The 21,798-nt window shown below is 18.3% G+C and overlaps 1 protein-coding gene across 1 annotated transcript in view; it reads left to right on the forward strand.

The window, feature by feature from the left end:
• LOC129612521 (ecdysone-induced protein 74EF-like) overlaps positions 1–7,021 on the forward strand; it is a 128,938-nt gene extending 121,917 nt beyond the window's left edge. The window contains exon 4 of the mRNA XM_055526170.1: positions 6,176–7,021. Coding sequence (XP_055382145.1) covers positions 6,176–6,981 — 806 coding nt within the window. The 3' untranslated portion in view covers positions 6,982–7,021. The remainder of the gene's footprint in view (positions 1–6,175) is intronic.
• The last annotated feature ends 14,777 nt before the right edge of the window (positions 7,022–21,798 follow it).

Consider the following 21,798-nt stretch of genomic DNA (forward strand, 5'->3'; position numbering starts at 1 on the left):
GATAAGATCTTTAAATAATTCTATTTTATTTTCTTCTTTTTATTCTTAACTCTTGTCTACTAACACAATTTATTTATTTTTTTTTTCTCTCTAATAAAATAAAATATCTATAATATTATAAAAATGCAAAATTAAATATATTAAAATATATATAAATAAATACAATATAACACTTTTAAATATATAAGAAAGCAAATTGTAAAGAAAAAAAAAACACAAACAAGAAAATATGTGAAGGGCATACGGTTGCATTGACCCCTTTTTTTTTTATTTTCTAACAACTATATTCAATTATATTATATAGCTCATATGTACGCATATATGTACATACAACTGAACATAAGCACGTATAAATGTAAACACTTTTATAATGCAATTTTATTATTTTACATTCACTATATATATATAGAACATACATTCATGTATATAAATATATTTATGTATAGAAGATTATATCTTTTATATTTTCTATAAAATGTTAATCAAATTATTCTATAAAAAATAATATGTAGGTAGCAGCACTTATTCAACTTCTTATACAAATAATTATATATGTACATATACTAATATATATATATATATATTTAAAAGTGCAGTGCAACAAGAAGAAAATTTAATATTAGCATCTAGCATACCTACATACTCGTACAATATCATAGATTCTCTATAGTCTCATTTGAAGTGAATGAATTTAAAAGGAAAATGAACGCATGTCATGTATATTGTTATACATTGCGAAAAAATTTATAACATAACATTATTTTTATAACACATATATTTAATATACACATATCGAGATATAAAATAATGTTATATGCATTTAATTATACTAAACTACAATATTATGTTATAAAATATGTATGACAATCTTACTAATAATTGAAAAGAGAAAATAAATTAAATAAAAGAACAAGTAAATTCCATATACACATATTATTTACCTAAATTATACATACATACATATGCAAGTATATAATATGGATGGAGAAGTATGCTGTCTAAATATTTGAAATTTTATGTTTTTTAAACACCCACAATTTTCATTACTGACAAATGTACTGTTTCTACATTTTTTTAAATTTTAAAAATCCTAGAGAACGAAGTATAATACGTATAACATTTTATTTTTAATGAAATATTAGAAAAATAAGTGTATATGTACGTAAGTGTATATATGTATGAACATGAAAATAGTATACACTTGGCTATAGTGTTAAAGTAACACATTTAGATTATTGTATTCAATTACTTAGTACTTGTTCAATAAAAAAATGAAATATGTAAGTAGTTGGGTAGGCAGTGAAAGTACTTTTTCTTATATACTAATTTTCATATATAGAAGACATCACAATTATTTTCCCTTCTGAACAATACCTGCGATTATTTAATTCTTTTCATAATTTAAATTCTTAGTAAAATAAAGTTTTCACGGGACTTCAATGGATTTAGGGGGATGATGTGTGCTGTGGAGCGACTCCAATGGTTCTTCTGGTCTAGTACTGGGTGGCAGCTTTAGGGCTGTCGCCTCCCTTCTCTAAACTAAGCTAAACTAGTAAAATGGAAAAATCAATGAATATTTTTAATACTTAAAAAGTCATTTCAAATTTTTAATACAAAATTTAAATTTATAATTCGTTTAATAATCAATTACTGCACGAAATATCTGACAGTATAATGACAAATTATAATTACTGCACGAAAAATTATATTTATAGTCTGTATGAAATATGCATATAGGTGCAATCTGAGAATAATATCAAAATATTAATCTGATCCAAAAAACTGTTATACAATTTTCATTTTGTTGATATTTTCTACAAATTGCAAAATAAGAGTTTCTTGCAAAAGGCCATCTGCAAGCGCCAATCGTAAAATATAAAAGAAAAAATGCCATATTTAGGTTTAATAATACAAATCAAATTACAATCAATTTATGATTAAATAAATTTATAAAGAATATTTAAAAAAAATTAAAACAAATTACTTAGAAAAAGAAAACAAAAAATGCAAAATTAACTTACTGACCTCATATAAAGTCATAAATTTCATGAACGCGAAATAGAGAGAGAGAGAGAGAGAGAGAGAAGTTGTTTCTTTTTTTTTTTTATCTCGAAAAATTGTTTGAATTTTTTTCTGTTTTATACTTTCGAATTACGTCAACTTGTTAACTTACTATTTATGTATATAACAATAATTATTATTTAATACGTAAATCTTATATACATAATTGGAGTATATATGTATATGAATTGTTAAGATTGTATTGAATAATTTAATTGCATTGCATTTTATATATACATACCCTATATATACCCTGACATCGGAATTTTAATAATACCATATCGATACGCAATTCAGCAATTGGTATTTATAAGCTGAATTCTATATTAATACGAGTATTATTACAATTCCGATCTCAGCGATATATACGTAAGTAAATAATTTTCGATTTTGCAAAATGCAACAATTATAATGCTTAAATCTGCTGTATCTCGTTTAATGAACACTCAATTATTATTAAGTTTTTTATTAAAATTTCAATTTAGTTATAAATTAATAGAAAAAACCATAATTAAATTTAATTTACAAATATACATACCTCGGTTTCCAAAATGCAGTAATATGAAATTAAGCATTTGCAAGTAATAAGCTGAATTGAATATTAATACAGTATTATTGCATTTTAGAAGTCGACGATAGTTTTAATTCTTTTAATTGTAATGGTGAGTAAAAGAGCTCAAACAATATTTTGTTTTTTTTTTTTAAGAATCAGTAGCACAATTAGAGTTCTTGAATAGTAGTAACTGAATAATTGATAACACTGTCTTAGTTGTAAATATTTAATAAGGGTGTTTAATAATTCAAATTTCGAGGGAAATCATTTTAATTTTTCATTATTATTTAAAATAATAATTATTATTTTAAATATTAACATTTTTTGTGCTTTTTATAGAGTAAATAGCCCATAAATCCTGTAGGTATTTCAAATAGGCACATGTATTAAATTTAACAAGTAATTAAGGAAAAAAACAGCAAATTTTTAAACGCATAGAGATAAAAAAGAAAACATAAATGAATAATTCTATTTTATTAAAATAGAATTATATTTTTTTTTCTTTTCTTTTTTATTTTTCTATTTTATTTTCATTTTATTTATTAATAAAATGCTGCATTTAAATTTTAAATAGAATATTATTAAAAATAAATAGAAGAAAGATGCCAAAAAAAAAAAAATTTTTTTTTTTTGTGATCAAATAATTTTTGAACCAATCTAAAAAAATTTCAAGGCCAACTACCAAAAATTCATTGACACCCATTTCATTTTTATGTTTATAAATATGTTTATCAACTTTATTCTAAAACCGTCGTGTTCTTCTTATTTTTCTTTTTTTTTTAAATTTTTATTATTTTTTACATCCGTGCGAAAAATTATTTTTTAATAGGTATTAAAATTTTAATTTTTCTATTTAGAATATAAGATTTTTTTTTTTGTTAAATTTTCTTAAAATTAAATCAATTAGATGTCATTAAATCTCACTGTACAATTTAATTTTTACAAAACAATGTTGGAACAAATTAAAATTAATGCCCGAAAATTTTTTTTATTAATTCGATATTATGTTTCGATATAATTTAGTTCGATATTATGATTCGATATAATCTGCGTTTTCCAAAATACTTAAATTATCGAAATAGTTTTATTATGAAAATAAAATCGAGAATCTAAAATTTCTAATACTCGTTTTCGATTTATTTACAAATTAAATATTAAAATACTTTAAAATTGGAGAATAGAGTTACCATAAATTGTTATTACAATTATAATAATTATTAGACCTTTGATATATTAAAATATAAAGCTCATATATTGTAAATATATAGGGTGCATGGTATTGCAGTATAAGTACGGTTGAATTCGATTTTGCATTTCTGATTGCGAGATGACTGCACTGTTTTAACTAATAAGACAATTGAACTGTTAATACAGCGCTTACAACATAAAAATTCTGGTGTCAAAAAGTTTGATTTATATTCTCTACTAATTTAAGTTATGAATATAAAAGCAGAAAAAAATTTTTTTGTTGTCGATATGATAGCAAATCTTTTCTATCAGCTCTACCATCAAAAATAGAATGCTTTTTGCAGGAAACTATAAAAACGTGTTGTCATTGCCAATTTAGTAGAACTGTTGACGTGAATTTAACAAATGTAAAATATTTTAAATTTAAAATTATAGATACACAGATTTTTTTTTTTGTTTAATTCCTACTTCGCTTCTGGTAGGAGTTCAGCGCTGGTTAACACGATATTGTAGATAAACATGAACCAGTTTCTTACGTCATTGAGTTTAGGTGACGATCCTACCATAGTTTTTATATTAAATTATTTAAGGTTATTACTGGTATTTTTTTAATATTGGATATTATTGAAATATGGCAATTAGTTAATATTAATTTTTTATTTTTATATGTAATGTTTATGAAGTTTATATAATATTGAATATAATTTTTATAGTGACCTGACTGTTCTTTGAATCCGAGACCCTTCTGTTAAAAGACCAGTGCAATAACTATTGGTCATGTCAGCTACACACACACTAGTTTTTCAAAATTTCAAAAATTTTGTATATTTAAGTAGAATTCATGAATATATTTTTAATCTGAATTTGATTTTATTTGTACAGCATTACCATATTTTAGACTTTATGATATTTTAGCACTTTTATGCCAAGTATTGAATGTCAATAATATAATGGGTAAATTACAAAATGATTTTTAAATTTCAAATGCAATAATAATTGACAATCAATTAGTGTTAATTTTCTACGTTATTCAATTTGATTACCGTCCGAATGATCACTTTTAACCTAACTGATTCTTAGTTACGTTACATACTAATTTACTAACATCATACTATTTCTTAAAATCTGTCTTCAATATCTTAGAGTTTCTAAGCTTATAACTAGATTCTTTACCAAAAAAAAAAAAAATTTTTTTTTTTTATTTACAAATATTTTTATCAGCTTTATTCTTTAAACCGCGTTTTTTTTTTCTTTCTTTTTTACTAATAAACACGCTATTAATGATCATTTTTTATTAATACAATATATATACATAATATATGTATATATACATCTGTATGTGTACATACACACAATACAATGTATGTATATTGCATGTTTTTTTTTGTTATATTCTATAGTATTTTGATTAGCTATTTTTTTTGTATCTTTTACAAATCTTATTAAATAAGAAAAAAATTGTTTGATTTTTTTTTTTAATTAAAAATTTAAAATTAACATATACGACAGAAAACACTAGAATTAAAGAGATGAGATTAAAAGAGAAAGCAAAACGATTAGCAGTAGGAGCAAATTTATAAGCGTTTTTGTTAGTAAAACAATAATTTGTATTTGTATACTGTTTTTTCCTTATTAATTTTGCAAATAATTTTTTTCCGAAAATTAAAAAAAAATGTGAGCAGGAAGTCTAGAATAAAAAAAAGCTTTCTATTTTGTTTTGTTCTATCTTTTTATTTTTTTGTTATTTTTTTGTTTTTCGCGCGTGAAAAATTTTAACGTAATTAATAAGTTATTATTATAATTAATTGTATATTTCAAAGATTAATGATTATACGCATTATCATTATAATGCAATTAAAAATATTTATAAATATTTTGTCATATTTTTTACTTTTTACAAAATTACAAATTTGTTTATTGCGAAATTCCATGTTAAACCACGACCTCTTCATGCTCTTGACTGAAACAATATACTTTTATATTTAGAGAGAATGAATGTTAATTTATTTCCCTACACCGACAATCTTCAGCCATCTTGCGGGAAATTAGCATAATATACCTTTCACCTAAAAGAAAAATTTTTAAATTCTCTAAAAATCCTCTTTTAACATAATTATAATTTTCTAGACTAATTTTAGTTTATTTACCTTATGTTATTACAATTTTATGAGAAACAAAGTTTCGAGTCTCGAAAATTGATTTATGTCATTTTCCATTCTTAAAATGAAGTGTTATTTCTTTAAAGTAAATACATAATTCAATTAGGACAATTTTAATTATTACAATATTAATATTTATTTTATTTTTAATTTATTATTAATTTAATTAATTTCGTATTTTTTGTTTTGTCTTTCTTTTTATTCATCATTTTAGTAGCGGATAATTATTATCCGTTGATGTCTGGTGGTAATACAAATAGCGGTAATAATGCAACAAGCTCACTTAATAATTATACAACAGCATCACATTTTTCTGCACCAAATCAACCACGTTTAAATAGTAATAATTCTGGTAGTGGTAATGGTAATAATAGTAGTAATGGTGGTGGTCTTATTAATGGTCTTAATTCACAACATAATCAAAATGGACATAGTGGAAGTGGACATCCATCATTACATCATCATTTACAACATCATCATCATCATCATCATCATTTAACAAATGGTCATCATACAAATGCATTAACTGGTGGTAATAATAATGGACATCCTAGTTTACCAGTTGGTTTACATGCTGTACATCAAAGTGTTATACAAGCAGCAACATCATCAAATGATGATCTATCATATATGTTAGATTTAGGTTTTCCTGGTAGAAAATTAAAGAAACCACGTAAACCAAAAATTGAAATGGGTGTTAAAAGAAAAAGTCGTGAAGGTTCTACAACATATTTATGGGAATTTTTATTAAAATTATTACAAGATCGTGAATATTGTCCACGTTTTATTAAATGGACAAATCGAGATAAAGGTGTATTTAAATTAGTTGATTCAAAAGCTGTATCAAGGCTATGGGGTATGCATAAAAATAAACCAGATATGAATTATGAAACAATGGGACGTGCATTACGTTATTATTATCAACGTGGTATTTTAGCTAAAGTTGATGGACAGAGGCTAGTTTATCAATTTGTTGATGTACCAAAAGATATAATCGAAATTGATTGTTCGAATGCGTAAAAAGAAAAAAAAAAAAATTTTTTTTTAATTAAATTGAAATTTAATATAAGAAATTCTAATTAAAAATTTCTTAATGTAAATTATAAATTAAAATGAAAATACTAAAAAAAAAAAAACTATATTATATACACTCAAAAAAAAATCTTGTATGAATAAAAATATTAAGAGAAGATTTTTAAAATTAAAAACAAAAATATAATTAAAATATTTTTAATTTTTACAACAACAACAACAAAAAACAACAATATTCTATTTTCTTTTTTTTTAATTAATTTTTTTAATTTTTTATTTTTTAAAGAAATTAATTAAAATTATATAAAAAATATATTGTAAAGAAAATATAAGAATATTTATATTAAAAATTAAAAAATTCAAAAAAAAACAAAAATTCTTCTAAAATACAAAACAAAAAACAAGAAACAAACGAGTGATGAGTTGCAATAAATTAAAAATTTTAAGATTAAATATAGATTAATTATTATTATTATTCTTTTTCCTCAATGAATTCAAAGAAAAAAGATGTTTTTTTTTTTTTTTTTGTAAAATTTATATTTAAAATATATTATAAATATTAATTATGTAATAAATGAAATTTAAACAAAACAAAAAATAATAATCAATAATTGATTTTTACAAAAAAAAAAAATAAAAAATAAAAAACAAAATAGCAAATGAAAAATTAGAGATACTTAAGAAAAAAACAAAGAAAAACAAAACAAGAGAAACAACACAAAAATTAATGAATTCAAAAATAATTCAAAAATAAATTATTATTAAAAAAAAAATTTTTTTTTTTTTTATTAAATTAAAATTTAATTATTATTTTGTTATTTAATTTATGAAAGGGCTCTTTTTTTAATATTATTATTATTATTATACATATATAATTTTTTTTTTAATGTAAAATTGGTGTAAAAAAGAAAAAAAAAACAAAATTTTTATTAATAGTGTAAAATTTTCTGCTTTTTAAATTTAAATTACAAAATTTAAAAAAAAAATAAATAAATAAATTATTTTTTAGTTTTTCCTCGCTAATATAATTGTTTTTTTGTTTTTTTTTTTTATATATATATACATAATAAATGAATAATATATAAATATATATCTCTAGTTTTTTCATATGTACAAAATATTTTATAAAATTAGTTTAATTATATTACAAAATATATATATATATATATCTATATATATTTAAATTAAATTACAAAAAGAAATAAAATTAAAAAACAAAAATACAAGTTTAAAATTATTAAAAAATTAAAATTTAATTATGTGAAATGTATAAAATTTGTTTTAAATTTTTTTAAAAATTTTTTAAACAAATCATTATTATTATTAATATTATTATTATTAATTAAATATTTCTATATATATAAATACATTTATATATTATTATTAATTATTAATTATATAATAAGTTAATTATTAGAAAACTGCTTTTTATATTATTATATATATAAAGAAAATAATACAAAAAAAAAAAAGAATATGTATAACTTGGTTAAAATTCTAAAAATAAAAAATAAATTTAATAAATAAAATAAAAATCTAAATTTAAAAAATAAAAAAAATTAAAAACAAAAAAATTTTTAATTGTAGAAAAATCAGAAACTAAATTAATATAAATTTTAATTACTATATTAAAAACAAAAACAAATTAAAAAAAAAAAATAAATAAAATATAAAAAAAATTTAACAAAAATTATAATAAATTAAAAAAAAAAACTATTTTTTAGTATTTAGATAAAATATTTATTTTCATGTTGAAATCAATATGTATATGATTGTATATGTGTATAAAAATTATCTATTATATTACAATATAACAAAAAAAATATATATATATAAATGTAAATAAATAATTATATAATTTTTTAATATTTAAATATATTTTTATTATTATTTAATATTATTTTTTTTTTTATTATTTTAAACATTTTTTTTTTTTTGGTTCAAATTTTTCTCTCATAAGATTTGGCTTTTAAAATATAAAATTTTAATATTTAAATTCTTTATACTATAATTATATTTTATATTTTTAATATTAAATGGTTTCAAATTATATTGTATACATGAAAGTTAATAATTAAAAAAAAAAAGAAATTTAATTGAAACAAAATTTTTCCAAAAAAAAATTAAAATTAAAATTATTTTGAATTTTGCATCATTACAGTTTTTAATTATATAGTTTAAAAAAAAAATAATAATAATAATGTTATTTAATAAAAATTGTTAGAATTTTAATTTGATCTACTCTAATTAGTTATTTGAATAGCTTTTTATACATGTTATAATTATTGTGAATAATTGTGAATAATTGTGAATAATTATAATAATAGGTATGATCGCATACAACATCTTTATGTATTTGTATAATAAATAATATACAATTATTATTTTATATGTAATTGATTCACAATTATTTTACTCTTTTCATAATATTAATTTATTCTCATAGAAAATTTTGTACTATAAAGAGCATAATAAATTATTTATATAAATTCTAACAATACTTTCTGATTCATCAAAAAATAATTAAATACGCGTTGATTATTATTTTATCTTAACATTAAATTTCAATTTCAATGATTTTTCAATTAAACAATAAATTTAAATATTATCATTAATTAATTAAATTAAAATAATTAAATAATGAGGAAAAAATTATAATGCAATAAATAATTATAAACAATTAAATAATAAAGAAATATTTGAATTTCTTTAATTTCAAAAACCAGATTACTCAAAAATTTAAATATCATAAAAATATTTAATAATTTTGTATTATTTTTTCATTTTCAAAGTAATTTTAATAAAATTGAATTTCATAAATTGTTGAAAAATGCAGTTTAACAAATAAATTTCTAATTTTTAAATTTAAATACTATAATTATTATTTAAAGAACAAAAAAATAACTAATAATGTTTTGTATTTTTTGAAACTATTAATATTAAAATATTTTAAATTTTATTTTTTTTTTTCTTGTTATTATTTTTATTTTTAATACCACCAACACTGCCCACTTTAATTTTATTTGAAAATTTTCTTTTCTTTTATTATAATTAAAATTTACTTTTTTTTTTTTTTTAAATTTCTAAGAATATACCTAACTATTTTTATTTGTAATTAATAATAAAAAATAATTTTAATCATATATTTTATATTGTGATTAAAAACAAAAAACAAATGAAAAATATTTTTCATCTACTTAATTTATATGTATATGCAATTATTTTAATAATATAATTTTTTATATATATATATATATATAATTTGTATTTAAATGTATAAAAATTGTATAAGTAATATATTAATATAAAAATATATATTTTTTAAATTATAATATTCTCTTTTTTTGTTTTATAATATTATATTATTGTTTTATTTTTTAAATTTTCTTTGCTCATTAGATAAATTTCTATATATATATATATAAAATAATAATTATAATGGTAGTTTTAAAATTTTGTAAATGTTATAAATGTTCTTTATAGTTTTAATTCTATATATTTTTTTTTAATTTGATTTGTAAATAAACATACTATTTTTTTTTTTTTTAATTAATTATATGTAAATTCTTTTAAATATTAATTAAAATTGGAAAAAATATATATATATATTATTTTAATAATATAGATTTTTTTTCTTCTTTGTTAAATTTAAATGAATAAATTGAAATTGAATAAAGATCAATGAAGTTAAAATGTAAACCTATGAGTTTTGTATAAAATCAGGAATAAATTAATTTTTTTTTTAAAAAAATTACAATAAATTAAAATTGAAATAAAATAATTTTAAGTTATTATTATTATTATTTTTTTTTTTGTACATGAATTAACAGAAAAAATTGACAAAAATAAAAAATTTTAGAATGAATTTTATTAAAATTAGATAAAAAGAAAAGGATTTTATAAAAACAAAAAAAAAAAAATAAAAACGCAATAATCATATTAAATTACAATATTTAATAATAAAATAATAATGAAGAGAAGCTAAAATTATTAATAATAAATGCAATAAAAAAAAATAAATAAATGATTTTATAATAAATATTTTTTTTCGTATGTGTATACACGCTTTTTTAATATAAAAATTTGAATTTGAGTTTGAATAATTTAAATAAATGGTATGGAATTATAATTTTTTTAAAATTTAGACTCTATTATGAATATGGTTTCGAAGAGTTAAGCTTTCATTTTATTTAAAACACAAAAAAAAATATTAAATTGCATGTAGACATTTCAAAATTTGATGTTGACAACTTCAAAATTTCAATCAAAATTATTATCAATTTATTGTTATACTATCTTGTCTATGCCCATCTTAATATTATATAAATTATATCTATGAAAACAAATTCATAATTATTCCATTAAAAATTCTCTTGAATCATTTAATTAGTTTCAATAATTTAAAATATTGTTTTATTATTATGTTTAATTTATGTTCTTTGTCTCAACTTTTATTAATAATGTGCATAAAAAAACAAACATGCAAAACATAAACTGCCTATTATTATAAATATTATTTGCAATATTTAACATTAATTTAAAATCAATAATTTTTAATATTTACATAATATTATATAAATTATAAAAATGATCAAACTCGAATATTGTTTTTTTTTTTTTTCAATTCTTTTATTTTATCTTTATAGAACTTGAAATTTTTTACCGAATCAAATTTGACAAACCGAATGAACAATCAAAAATAAAAATAATTTTTTTTTTGAAATATTTACATGTAAATCATAATTACAAACATAAAACTGCCGGCCATTCAATGATTTTTGATTGCACTTTTTATTAATATTTATATTATACATATATATATATATAATTATAATAAATTATAATTTTTATAATTATTGCAATAAAACAATTTACAATATACAAAAACAGGGCTTATTATAATTAACTATATAAATGTTAAAATCACTGCCAATAACATAAGAAATTAATTATTTTTTTCTTTTCAACCTTTTATTTTCTATATATAATTTCATTTTATTTAATATTATTGTAAAAAAAAATAATTTATACAAAATAAAATCACAGTAATTATGTATTTAATTTAATAAGAAAATGTTCAATATAATAATTTTAATTATTTTTTAAAATTGTATTCAATTTGCTATAAAAATGCCCTGTTTCCAATATTTTATTAATTCATAAATAATATAAGATCATACTTTTTTTTTGTTTTTTTTTTTTGAAAAATAAAAAATAATTTATTTGAAAATTTTTTGCTTCTTTTTGAATATAACAATTTTATATAGAGAGAAAAGAATAAACAAATAAAATTTAAATACAATGAGAATCACAATAATTAATTAAATTTAATTAATTAAATAAAAATTTTGTAAAAATTAGATATTAAAAAATAATAATAAAAAAAAAAAACTCAACCAACAATTTATAAAATTAATATAAATTTTTAATATCTAATAATTATAAAAATATATTCAAATTACAATCCTTTTTTAATATCATCAATTTATATATAAAAATTGAAACAACGAAATAAAAATAATATTTAATTTAAGTTTAATACAACAAAAAAAAAAATTCAGAATAAAATTACTGCCTTTTTTAATTTTTTTTTTTTGGCGCTTTGTACATTTTTATTAAGATTTTTTGTTTTTCATTTATTTTTCACACAATTTTTAATTTGTTTTAAATTTTAAATAAAACTAAATTAATTAGAAATGAAAAAATATACAAAATTAAAAAACAAAAATAAACTTATTGGTTAAATTTTGTAATTACCTATAATTTTTTATTATATAAATAAAAAAACAAACCATAATTTACTTATATATTATTAATAATTATTAATTATCAGTTATATTAATTATAGTTTATAATTTAGTTTAAATTAAATTCATATCTATATATATATAATAATTATATTTTTATTTCTTATTATTAATTTAAGGTTACAGTGAGATATTTTAAATTTAATTATATTATATTATTATTATTAAAAAACAAAAGAGAACTTTTATTTGTTGATTAAAGAAAATATAAAATTATTACAAAAAAAAAATATATATATATAATTTTGTTTTAATTTATTTTATTTTTACCATTATTTTATACAAAAATTTTCTTTTTTCGTTTTTAATTTTATCACTTTTGAAATTTTCAAAAAGAAATTTCTTTATTTTATATATAATATTTTGTTTTCTTTGCTTTTATACTTAAAATTAAATAAGTTCATTGATAAATACTTGAACTGAAATTAAGTAAGTCTAGAGGTCTGGGTAACAGTTATTGTTAAAAAATTGTTATCAACTGAATGCAATTCTGAAAAAAAAAACCCCAAACAATTGCAAGAGAATATTGGAGAAAAATCTGATGTTTTTCTGAGTGGTTTGAGTTGGACAAAATTTTTTTATATAATTTGATTTCCAATATCTTCAAATTGTTAGCTCAAATTAGAGCAATTTATTAGTTCGAATTTATTTAAAGAATCTGATTTGGGTGTCTGATTTTCATTGCAAAAAAAAAAAATATTTTTTTAAGAAAATCTTTTATTAAATTTGTAATGTAATTATTTATTTCAAAAGTTTTATTTGGCAGAGGAGACCAAATTTGATTGTTTGGGTATTAAATTCAAGGGTCCAGTAATTATGATATAATTTTAATTAAAAATCATTAGTGAAATATTAATTAGAAGAGCCATTTTTGTAAAAAATTTATTAATAATTTGTAATATTTTTTTTTTATTACACTTACATGCATTTTAATTTGACTTTGACTTGCACAGAGGATTGAATGCCAAAATTATATATTCAATGGAGAACAATCTAGAAACTATTGAATGGAGTCGAATTAATATGAAGTCAAAATTATAATAAAACCTTAATGTTTTTGATTAAATATGGGATTCAATTTTACACAAATTTAATAATATATTTTTTTTAATTAATTATAAAAAGCTTATACAAATTTATTTTTCTTTTTATTTTATAATTACATTAAGCTCTATTTTAAAATTCTTTTTCTTTTTTAAATAAAACAAAAAAAAAATATAAACTTAAAATAAGAATATTAATAATTTATATAATCTTAACCATATTATAAAAATTATACATAATGAAAAGGACAAAAAGAAAAAATAAACCTCAGATTCATGTAAAAAGGTTTCATCCATAATTTTTAAGCACATTTATATTAAATTATATAAAATTCTTATATATGTATATATAAATATGTAAAGAAATAACACACTTGTTTTGTAAATATTTACCAAATAAAATAGAAAATAAAAAAATCCATCATCTATACGAGCTAAAAATAAAAAAAAAAAACAAAATTAAAATTTTATGGTTTAAAATGAATAATTTTTGTTACTCGTATATAAAATAATTTGAAAGAAAATAATTTTTATTGCGTTTACACTATGTCTTCAATTTCGGACGTATCTAATATACGAGAATTAATGTAGTAACGACGTGTTTTCTTTAAAATTTATTAATTACAACGCTTTTAAATAAAGTAATAAAAATATAATTTGCTCTCATAATTTGTTGCATTGATTTTTAGCAATGTGTTTTTCTTTGTCTAATCCTATGTGACATAAAATTTTGTCATAATATTGTCAATTATTTGACATAACATATTTTTTTTAAACATACGTTTTTTATATTCAATTTATACGTATAAATATTGTGTCAATAATATAATTTATGTATATTTATATATTTATGAATATACTTTTTTAAAAAAAACTCATTTAACGACGATTCGAGTTACGATGTAATTTTTAAGAACGCATCAATGTCGTAAATCAAAGACCTAGTGTACAATATTTCAACTTAAATATTTCAACTTATGGCTAAAAAAATTTTACCAAATCACAGTCAAACGGCAGACTATATGAGCAGACTGTTTACAGTGAAAAATATATAGTCTATTTCGAGTATAATGAATAAGTACTAGTAGAATTTAGTTCATTACTTTAATTTTTTCAAATTTTTAATTAAATCATAATTTAAAGCATTGTAAATTTTAAAAATAAATTCACATTAATTGGCAAAATGTACAATTAAAATTCAAATTCAATTCTAAACAAAAAAAAAAAAATTATTAAAACCACAAAAATTTTAAGTTAAACAGGGATTCTTTAAGCAAAATTAACAAAAGAACTGATAACCATAATTTTATAAAAATTCAATTCAATAATTTTAATAATTTAAAATTCAAAATTTTATTTTTTTTTAAAATAAAGCCAATTTAAATTTACATGAGATTACAAAAAATTTCTCCAAAATATTTTTTTCAACTGCAACAAAATGAAATTTTAAAATTTTGCCATCTTATTGTAATATTAATTTTTTTTTTTTGCAAAAATTTTTGAATTACTTTTTCCAAAAAAAAAAATTAAAAATTAATATAATTAATTAATAATAGCTATCTTAGCAAGTGTAAACGTTGTAAATATTAAATTATAATAAATTAGTATAAACATTTTAAAAATAAATGGACCACAAAAATTTTTTTATATAAATATAAAAAGTAATCCAGCACTTTAAAAAACAAAATAAAAAAATAATTAATATCATAAGTAATAAAATTAACACAAGAATAAAAAATTTTAAAAATTTATTACCAAAATATTCAAAAAAAAAAAAATGAATAACTTTTTAGATAAGGTTTACCATACCTTATAATTAAAAATAATTAACTAAATGTATTTTATTTATAGATGCAATATTAGACAAAATGGTTAACTAAATTTAATATAAAAATAAAAAATATTCTTTTTTACACATAATTATTTATTTTAAAATATAAAATTATAAAACTTAATCTATATGTTCGTTAAATACTACAAAAAAAAATTTATATAGAAAATAATTAAAGATTTACCACTGTTTGATTAATTAAAAAATTCGATTTTGTAATTTTCTTTCAAAATAAAAAAATTAAAATAAGAAACAAAAATCCCCCGGTATGCCATGATGTTTTTTTCTTCAATAATTTAATCAAATAGTGTAAAAAATCTTTTTTGTATAAACAAAACAAAAAAAACAAAAATAACAATTTTGCACACCCTCTCTTCCTGGGAATTTATTAATAATTAGATAATTTGTAACATAACCATATATAACAATGAGAAAAGAAAAGCAAAATTATATTATAAACAATAATTAAATTTAATATTTAATTTAATTTAATAAAATAAATTTAAATATTAAAATTGGTCAATTTTTCTTTGTATATGAAAAAATACATAAAAAAGAAGAAAACGAAATTACAAAATTTTTTAATTATAAATATAATTGAATTAATAAATAATTTCATGATTATTTTATTAAATTATAAAAAGTAAAAAAAAAATTGGTAGAAATAAGCAAAAATTTGCAAATAAAAAAAATTTTCATAAATACACAAAATTATTTATAAAATATGAAAATATAATATATACGAGTACGTATATAAAATTTTATTCGTGTATAACAAAAAATTCTAAATTACAACAATATGCTCTCCAATTCAGTAGAGAAATCGTTTGTTCTATTATTTTTTTTTTTTTTTGTAACATACAAACATATTTGGAACCAGATAAAAAATTAAACTGAACAAAAAAATTATTTTGGAAGATATAGAATTTATATAATTTAAATATATAATTAGTCTTATCATTAGATCCGTTCGTAGCCCTGAAATTCAAAAAATTACGAATGTAATATTTTCAATTACGAATTACTGAAATTCTAATCCGAATTTTCGTAACAGAGTAAAATAATATTACATTTTTGTAGTAAAAATCTAAAAGTCTACGAAAGAAATAATCAAACCTAATAAACTATTTAAAGAATATGGTCGTTCTATATTTTTAGGTTTTGAATTTTTGATTTGAGTTTGATTTCCTCTAACACAGTTTTCATGACATGAGAAACGAATTTGTATTGCTAATTTTTTTGCCACTTTTCAAAAATATTAGAAAAACTAAGATTTTTGAAAAGATTTTATATTATAATATAAATAAACATTTGGCAGTTGAATTAAAATATTGATTTTGAAAAATGGTGCTGTCATTGCTGATTTAATAATCTCTACGAGTGGCACCAAGCTCGTAATTATTAGTGTTTTACAAACTGGAATTCATGATAGGACTGAATATATTTAACGTAAGCACATATTCTGTAGGCATTCACTGAAATAAAAATATCTTGATTTCAAATTGACTAGTACAACAAGAAAATTTTACCTGCTAAATAAATCGAATTGATGTTCGAGATTTAAATTTAGAAGTTTGAATATACAGTTTGGTTTGGAATTTCGATTAAATCTTAATTTTTTTTCTTTTTTCCCTCTGAAATTTACAATTTTTTGTATATTTTGTATAAATTATTAAAATATTAAATTAATATTAAAATTATTTTTATTTATTTTTGGACAAAAAAAAAAGTTTCTGTGAATTGAATGAAATACTAGAAAATTTGTAAAAATTTGTGTGATTGTAAAAAAAAAAACAAAAATATATAAAATTAAAATTTATAAAAAATCTTTAAAAATTGCAAATATTAAATTGGAACTAAAATATTATAGAATTGAGACTGAATTGGACTGATTAATTTTAATTATATTATATTATATACACAATTTATTATTATTATAATATTTTATTTTATATAATATCTTTCAAGCTGCTAGTCTATTGTGTTAAAACTATAATTTCTGTTTTGAAATTTATAAAATTATTATTAATTAAACAAAAGTTTATGAAAAGAAAATTAATTAATTTCAATTTTAATCAAAAAATAAATACAATTAAATTTAATTAATTAATTATTTATAAATATAAGAGAATAAAATCAATACAAAAAATGTAATTAACTAAAAAATAAAATTTACATGTAATTATGGTATACTTATATACATTTTAAAAAATATTTATAAATTTATAAAAAAAAAAAAAATTAAAATTTAAATTTTTAGAAGTAATTAAAAAAAAATATATGAGAAAACAAAATCATAATTAAAATATGCATTTCGAAGCAACATTTGGACCTCATTAGAATAATATTAAGAAGTGAAAATAAAAAAAAAAACACACACAAAAAATGAAATTAAATAAAATTTTATCCACATTTTATAAAGAAAAAAAAAATACAAACATTACCACATACTAAAAACCTTAGTACATACTTTAAATTAATATCCACATAATTTGTAAATATATACATAAATACATACATTTTACTTAAATTTTTTATAATTTCTTATTTTTATTCTCTTAATTTTTTATCAAATTTTTCGAATTAAATCATGTATTCCACAGAAATTTTCATTTTAATTTATTAAAATTATTTTGTTTCAAGAAATTAATTGCTAAATATGGAAAACTGTGCAGTTAGTATTAGAGACCCCAATTAGAATTTTAAATAGGTGAAGGATCGGTTTCGACAATAGATTCGATTGAATAAACTTTATGTAATTTTTGGAAAAATTTTATTAAATTCGTGAATAAAATTAAATTTGCATAATTTAAATTGAATATTTTTTTCTAACTATTGGAAACTTCACTAGACTTTTTTTTTTCGAAAAGAATAAGATGTTTTTTGAAAAATTTATTTGATGAGCATTTTGCTCACTTTAATTAAGTTGTCTAACAACTTGCCAAATAGAAGAAAAAATTTCTGTATTCTATATTTTAATACCGAGAATATGTTAGTATGAAGATATATTAGTTTTAATTTTGTGCTAAATGAACCAAGACAGAATTGTTTTATTGTAAACTAAGCTACAAAAGTAAAAAAACTAAATATTTGGAAATTAAATACCAATAACTCCCAGTTATTGTTAATAACAGGATTCTTAAATATTTTTAATCAGACTCATTATAATTAAATCAGAAACAAAATAGAGACTCATTATAAAAAACCATTATTATAACATCATGTTTTCGTAACAGTAATTTAATTTATGAATAAGCTAAAATTTTGCAAGGAAAGTTTCCAATTTTTTACATTTACCAAAATGCACAACTTAACAATTCAATTGGGCTCTTATATATTTAAAAAAAAAAATATTTAATTTAATATACTAATATTTTAATATTATATTATCACTTAAAATAATTAATATTTCTGTTAATAAATTAATTTAATAATTTAAATTAAATATAAAAAAGTACATATATTTCATTATTAATTCATATAACATAATATGCATTTAAAATCAACAAAACTTGATTACATAATCCATTTAAAAAAAAATTATGTTAAATATTTATACCCCATAATTATTGGAATAAAAATTGAATAGAAATGAACAAAAAAAAAAGTAATATACAAAAAAAAATGTAATGCCAGAGTAAACTGCCGTTTTTAGGATAATTAAGACTTTCGAAATATGAAGAAAAAAAAATATATTTAAAAATATACTGAAATTTAAATTTAAAAAAAAAAATAAAAATTTCATAAATTATATAATTGATTTTACTTATTATATACTACAATTAAAAATAGTAATATATTTACACTCACTTACATTTTCAATTAAATAATACATACTTAAATTATTATTATTATACAATATATTATTATTACATAAATATTATAAACTCACTTAATCTTAATATTAAAAAAATTATACAAAAATGATTAATTGGATGGAAAATTTTCAATTGAATGAAATTCAAATTTTAGTTTTTTTTTTTATTTTTTCATTGATTATTTTAAGTTTTTGCTGAGTTATTTTTTACTATAGTAAAGCAAATGCACAAATATAACATTTTAAATTGAATATATCCAGTGTTAATTACGTAAAATAATTATTATGACCTAGAGAGCGGGAGCTGGGCACACTTGGTTGTTCAGTTTTGAGGCTACTGATGGGTGTATTTACTGGACACTGCCTATCGATGGTCCATCCGAAGCGGGACGGAGAGTGAGATCTGCCTTCTCTGCCTAAAAGAAAACGAAACGTTAGAGCAAATATTGAGTGAAAACCAAGGGATTGCTCACCTTTGACTGGGATGCATGAGATAACTGCAATACTGGCCCTATGTCGATTTGAGTGGAGTCTAATAATCTCGGTCCCCTACGGAGAAAAAAAAATTATGTAAATTACTTATTATACTATTTTGAAAAAGGCCAATTAATAATATATAATGAATAAATTAAATTAAATTGAATTATTAGATTTATTTTTAAAACAAATTTCATAATTTCATAATATTCATAGTAATACCCGTGGGTATTTCTCATCTCTCTCTCTCTCTCTCTCTCTGGAATATGAGTAAAATTTCTAATTTAATGCAAAAATACATTATATTTGTGCATATTACAAAATAATATACTAAATTAATCTCTTGTAAATTCAAAATTACGACTACGAATATATAAAGTATAGTTTTTAAATAAATAATATTTTAATTTTATAATTTATTAATAATTTGTAAACTTGTTTAAATTTTTTTTTTTTTAAAAAACATACCTCAAAATTTTATTAACATTAAAAATCTATAAGAAAACTGAAACATGTATATATTTTTCATATTTTTGCATTATTTATTTTACATGACAAAAAAAATAAAATAATGTAAAAATATTCAAATTAACCTCATATATAGATCACACACTTAACCTCAAACCTTCATAATCACTACCTCAATTTAAAAAAAAATAACAATTGAAATTAACAAATTAAAAAATAAATAATTTAAAGCAAATATTTTATATTTCAAAATCATAAATATTTCATATTAAAAACAAATATATGTATATTGTAGAATAAGGTAAAAATAGCAAAAAAAAAAAAATAAAAAAAAAATCCTAAATATACAAAAACAAAATATAAATATTTCTATAAATTCTTAGTGTATGAACATATATGTACATATATAACATTATAAATTTTTTTTATTTGAATTAAAAATACATTTATAAAGTTATTTATATACAAAATTATTATCACCCCTATCTGAAATTTCATCGCAGATGGTTACCCAAGTCTTCTATTAAATTAAATCTTAAAAAATAAATTTATTTAAAACTACAACTTATTTATAAATTTTTCCTTACTAACATAAATTACAATATAAAAATTATAATAAATACAATAAAGCATTAGCTAACAACACTATCAGCTGATTTAATATTAAGTTTTAAGAACAATTTCGTTAAGCTCACATTTTTGGTTAATTGTGGATTATACATTGCAGAAAAAAAAAGAATTTTAAAAATTTTCGATATTTCTTTTACACAATTTTGACAAATATATTTATAATAAATATATTTATAAAATTATTTAACAAGTATGAGTTAGTACGAAAATTCCAAAATAAATTTCATAAATTCTAATTCTATTATCTCCATAATTTTCTAACTTATTTAATATAAACTATAACTCATTTATTATAATTCTTCATAATTTTTCCGATAAAATTTCTGATAAGGGTTTATAATTATATTTATTAACAAAAATATAAAACTGAGAAGAATAATATAAAATATATATAATAAAAACAAGTATAACAAACAAGTTGAAAGGCAAAATTTAAATTTTAAAGAAATATTAGACTGAAAACAGAAATAGAAATGTTTTTAGACAAAACAAAAATCATATATAATTATTTAAAATAAAAAAAGAAAACAATATAATTATAATTAACCATAAAATACAATCTTAGATATTATTTAAAAATTAAATAATAAAAAAAATTTCAAATAATTCTTGAAAAGTATGGGTTTTATAAGCGGCTGTGTGTTGTCTCGGATTGTAAGATAGATTGTAATTCGAAAATAAAAATGATATAAGAATAATATAATATTTGAAAAACAAGTTAATTTATGTAAG

The sequence above is a fragment of the Condylostylus longicornis genome, unplaced genomic scaffold (genome assembly GCF_029603195.1).
Source record: "Condylostylus longicornis isolate FDR11 unplaced genomic scaffold, ASM2960319v2 ptg000074l, whole genome shotgun sequence".
NCBI classification, from domain to species: domain Eukaryota; kingdom Metazoa; phylum Arthropoda; class Insecta; order Diptera; family Dolichopodidae; genus Condylostylus; species Condylostylus longicornis.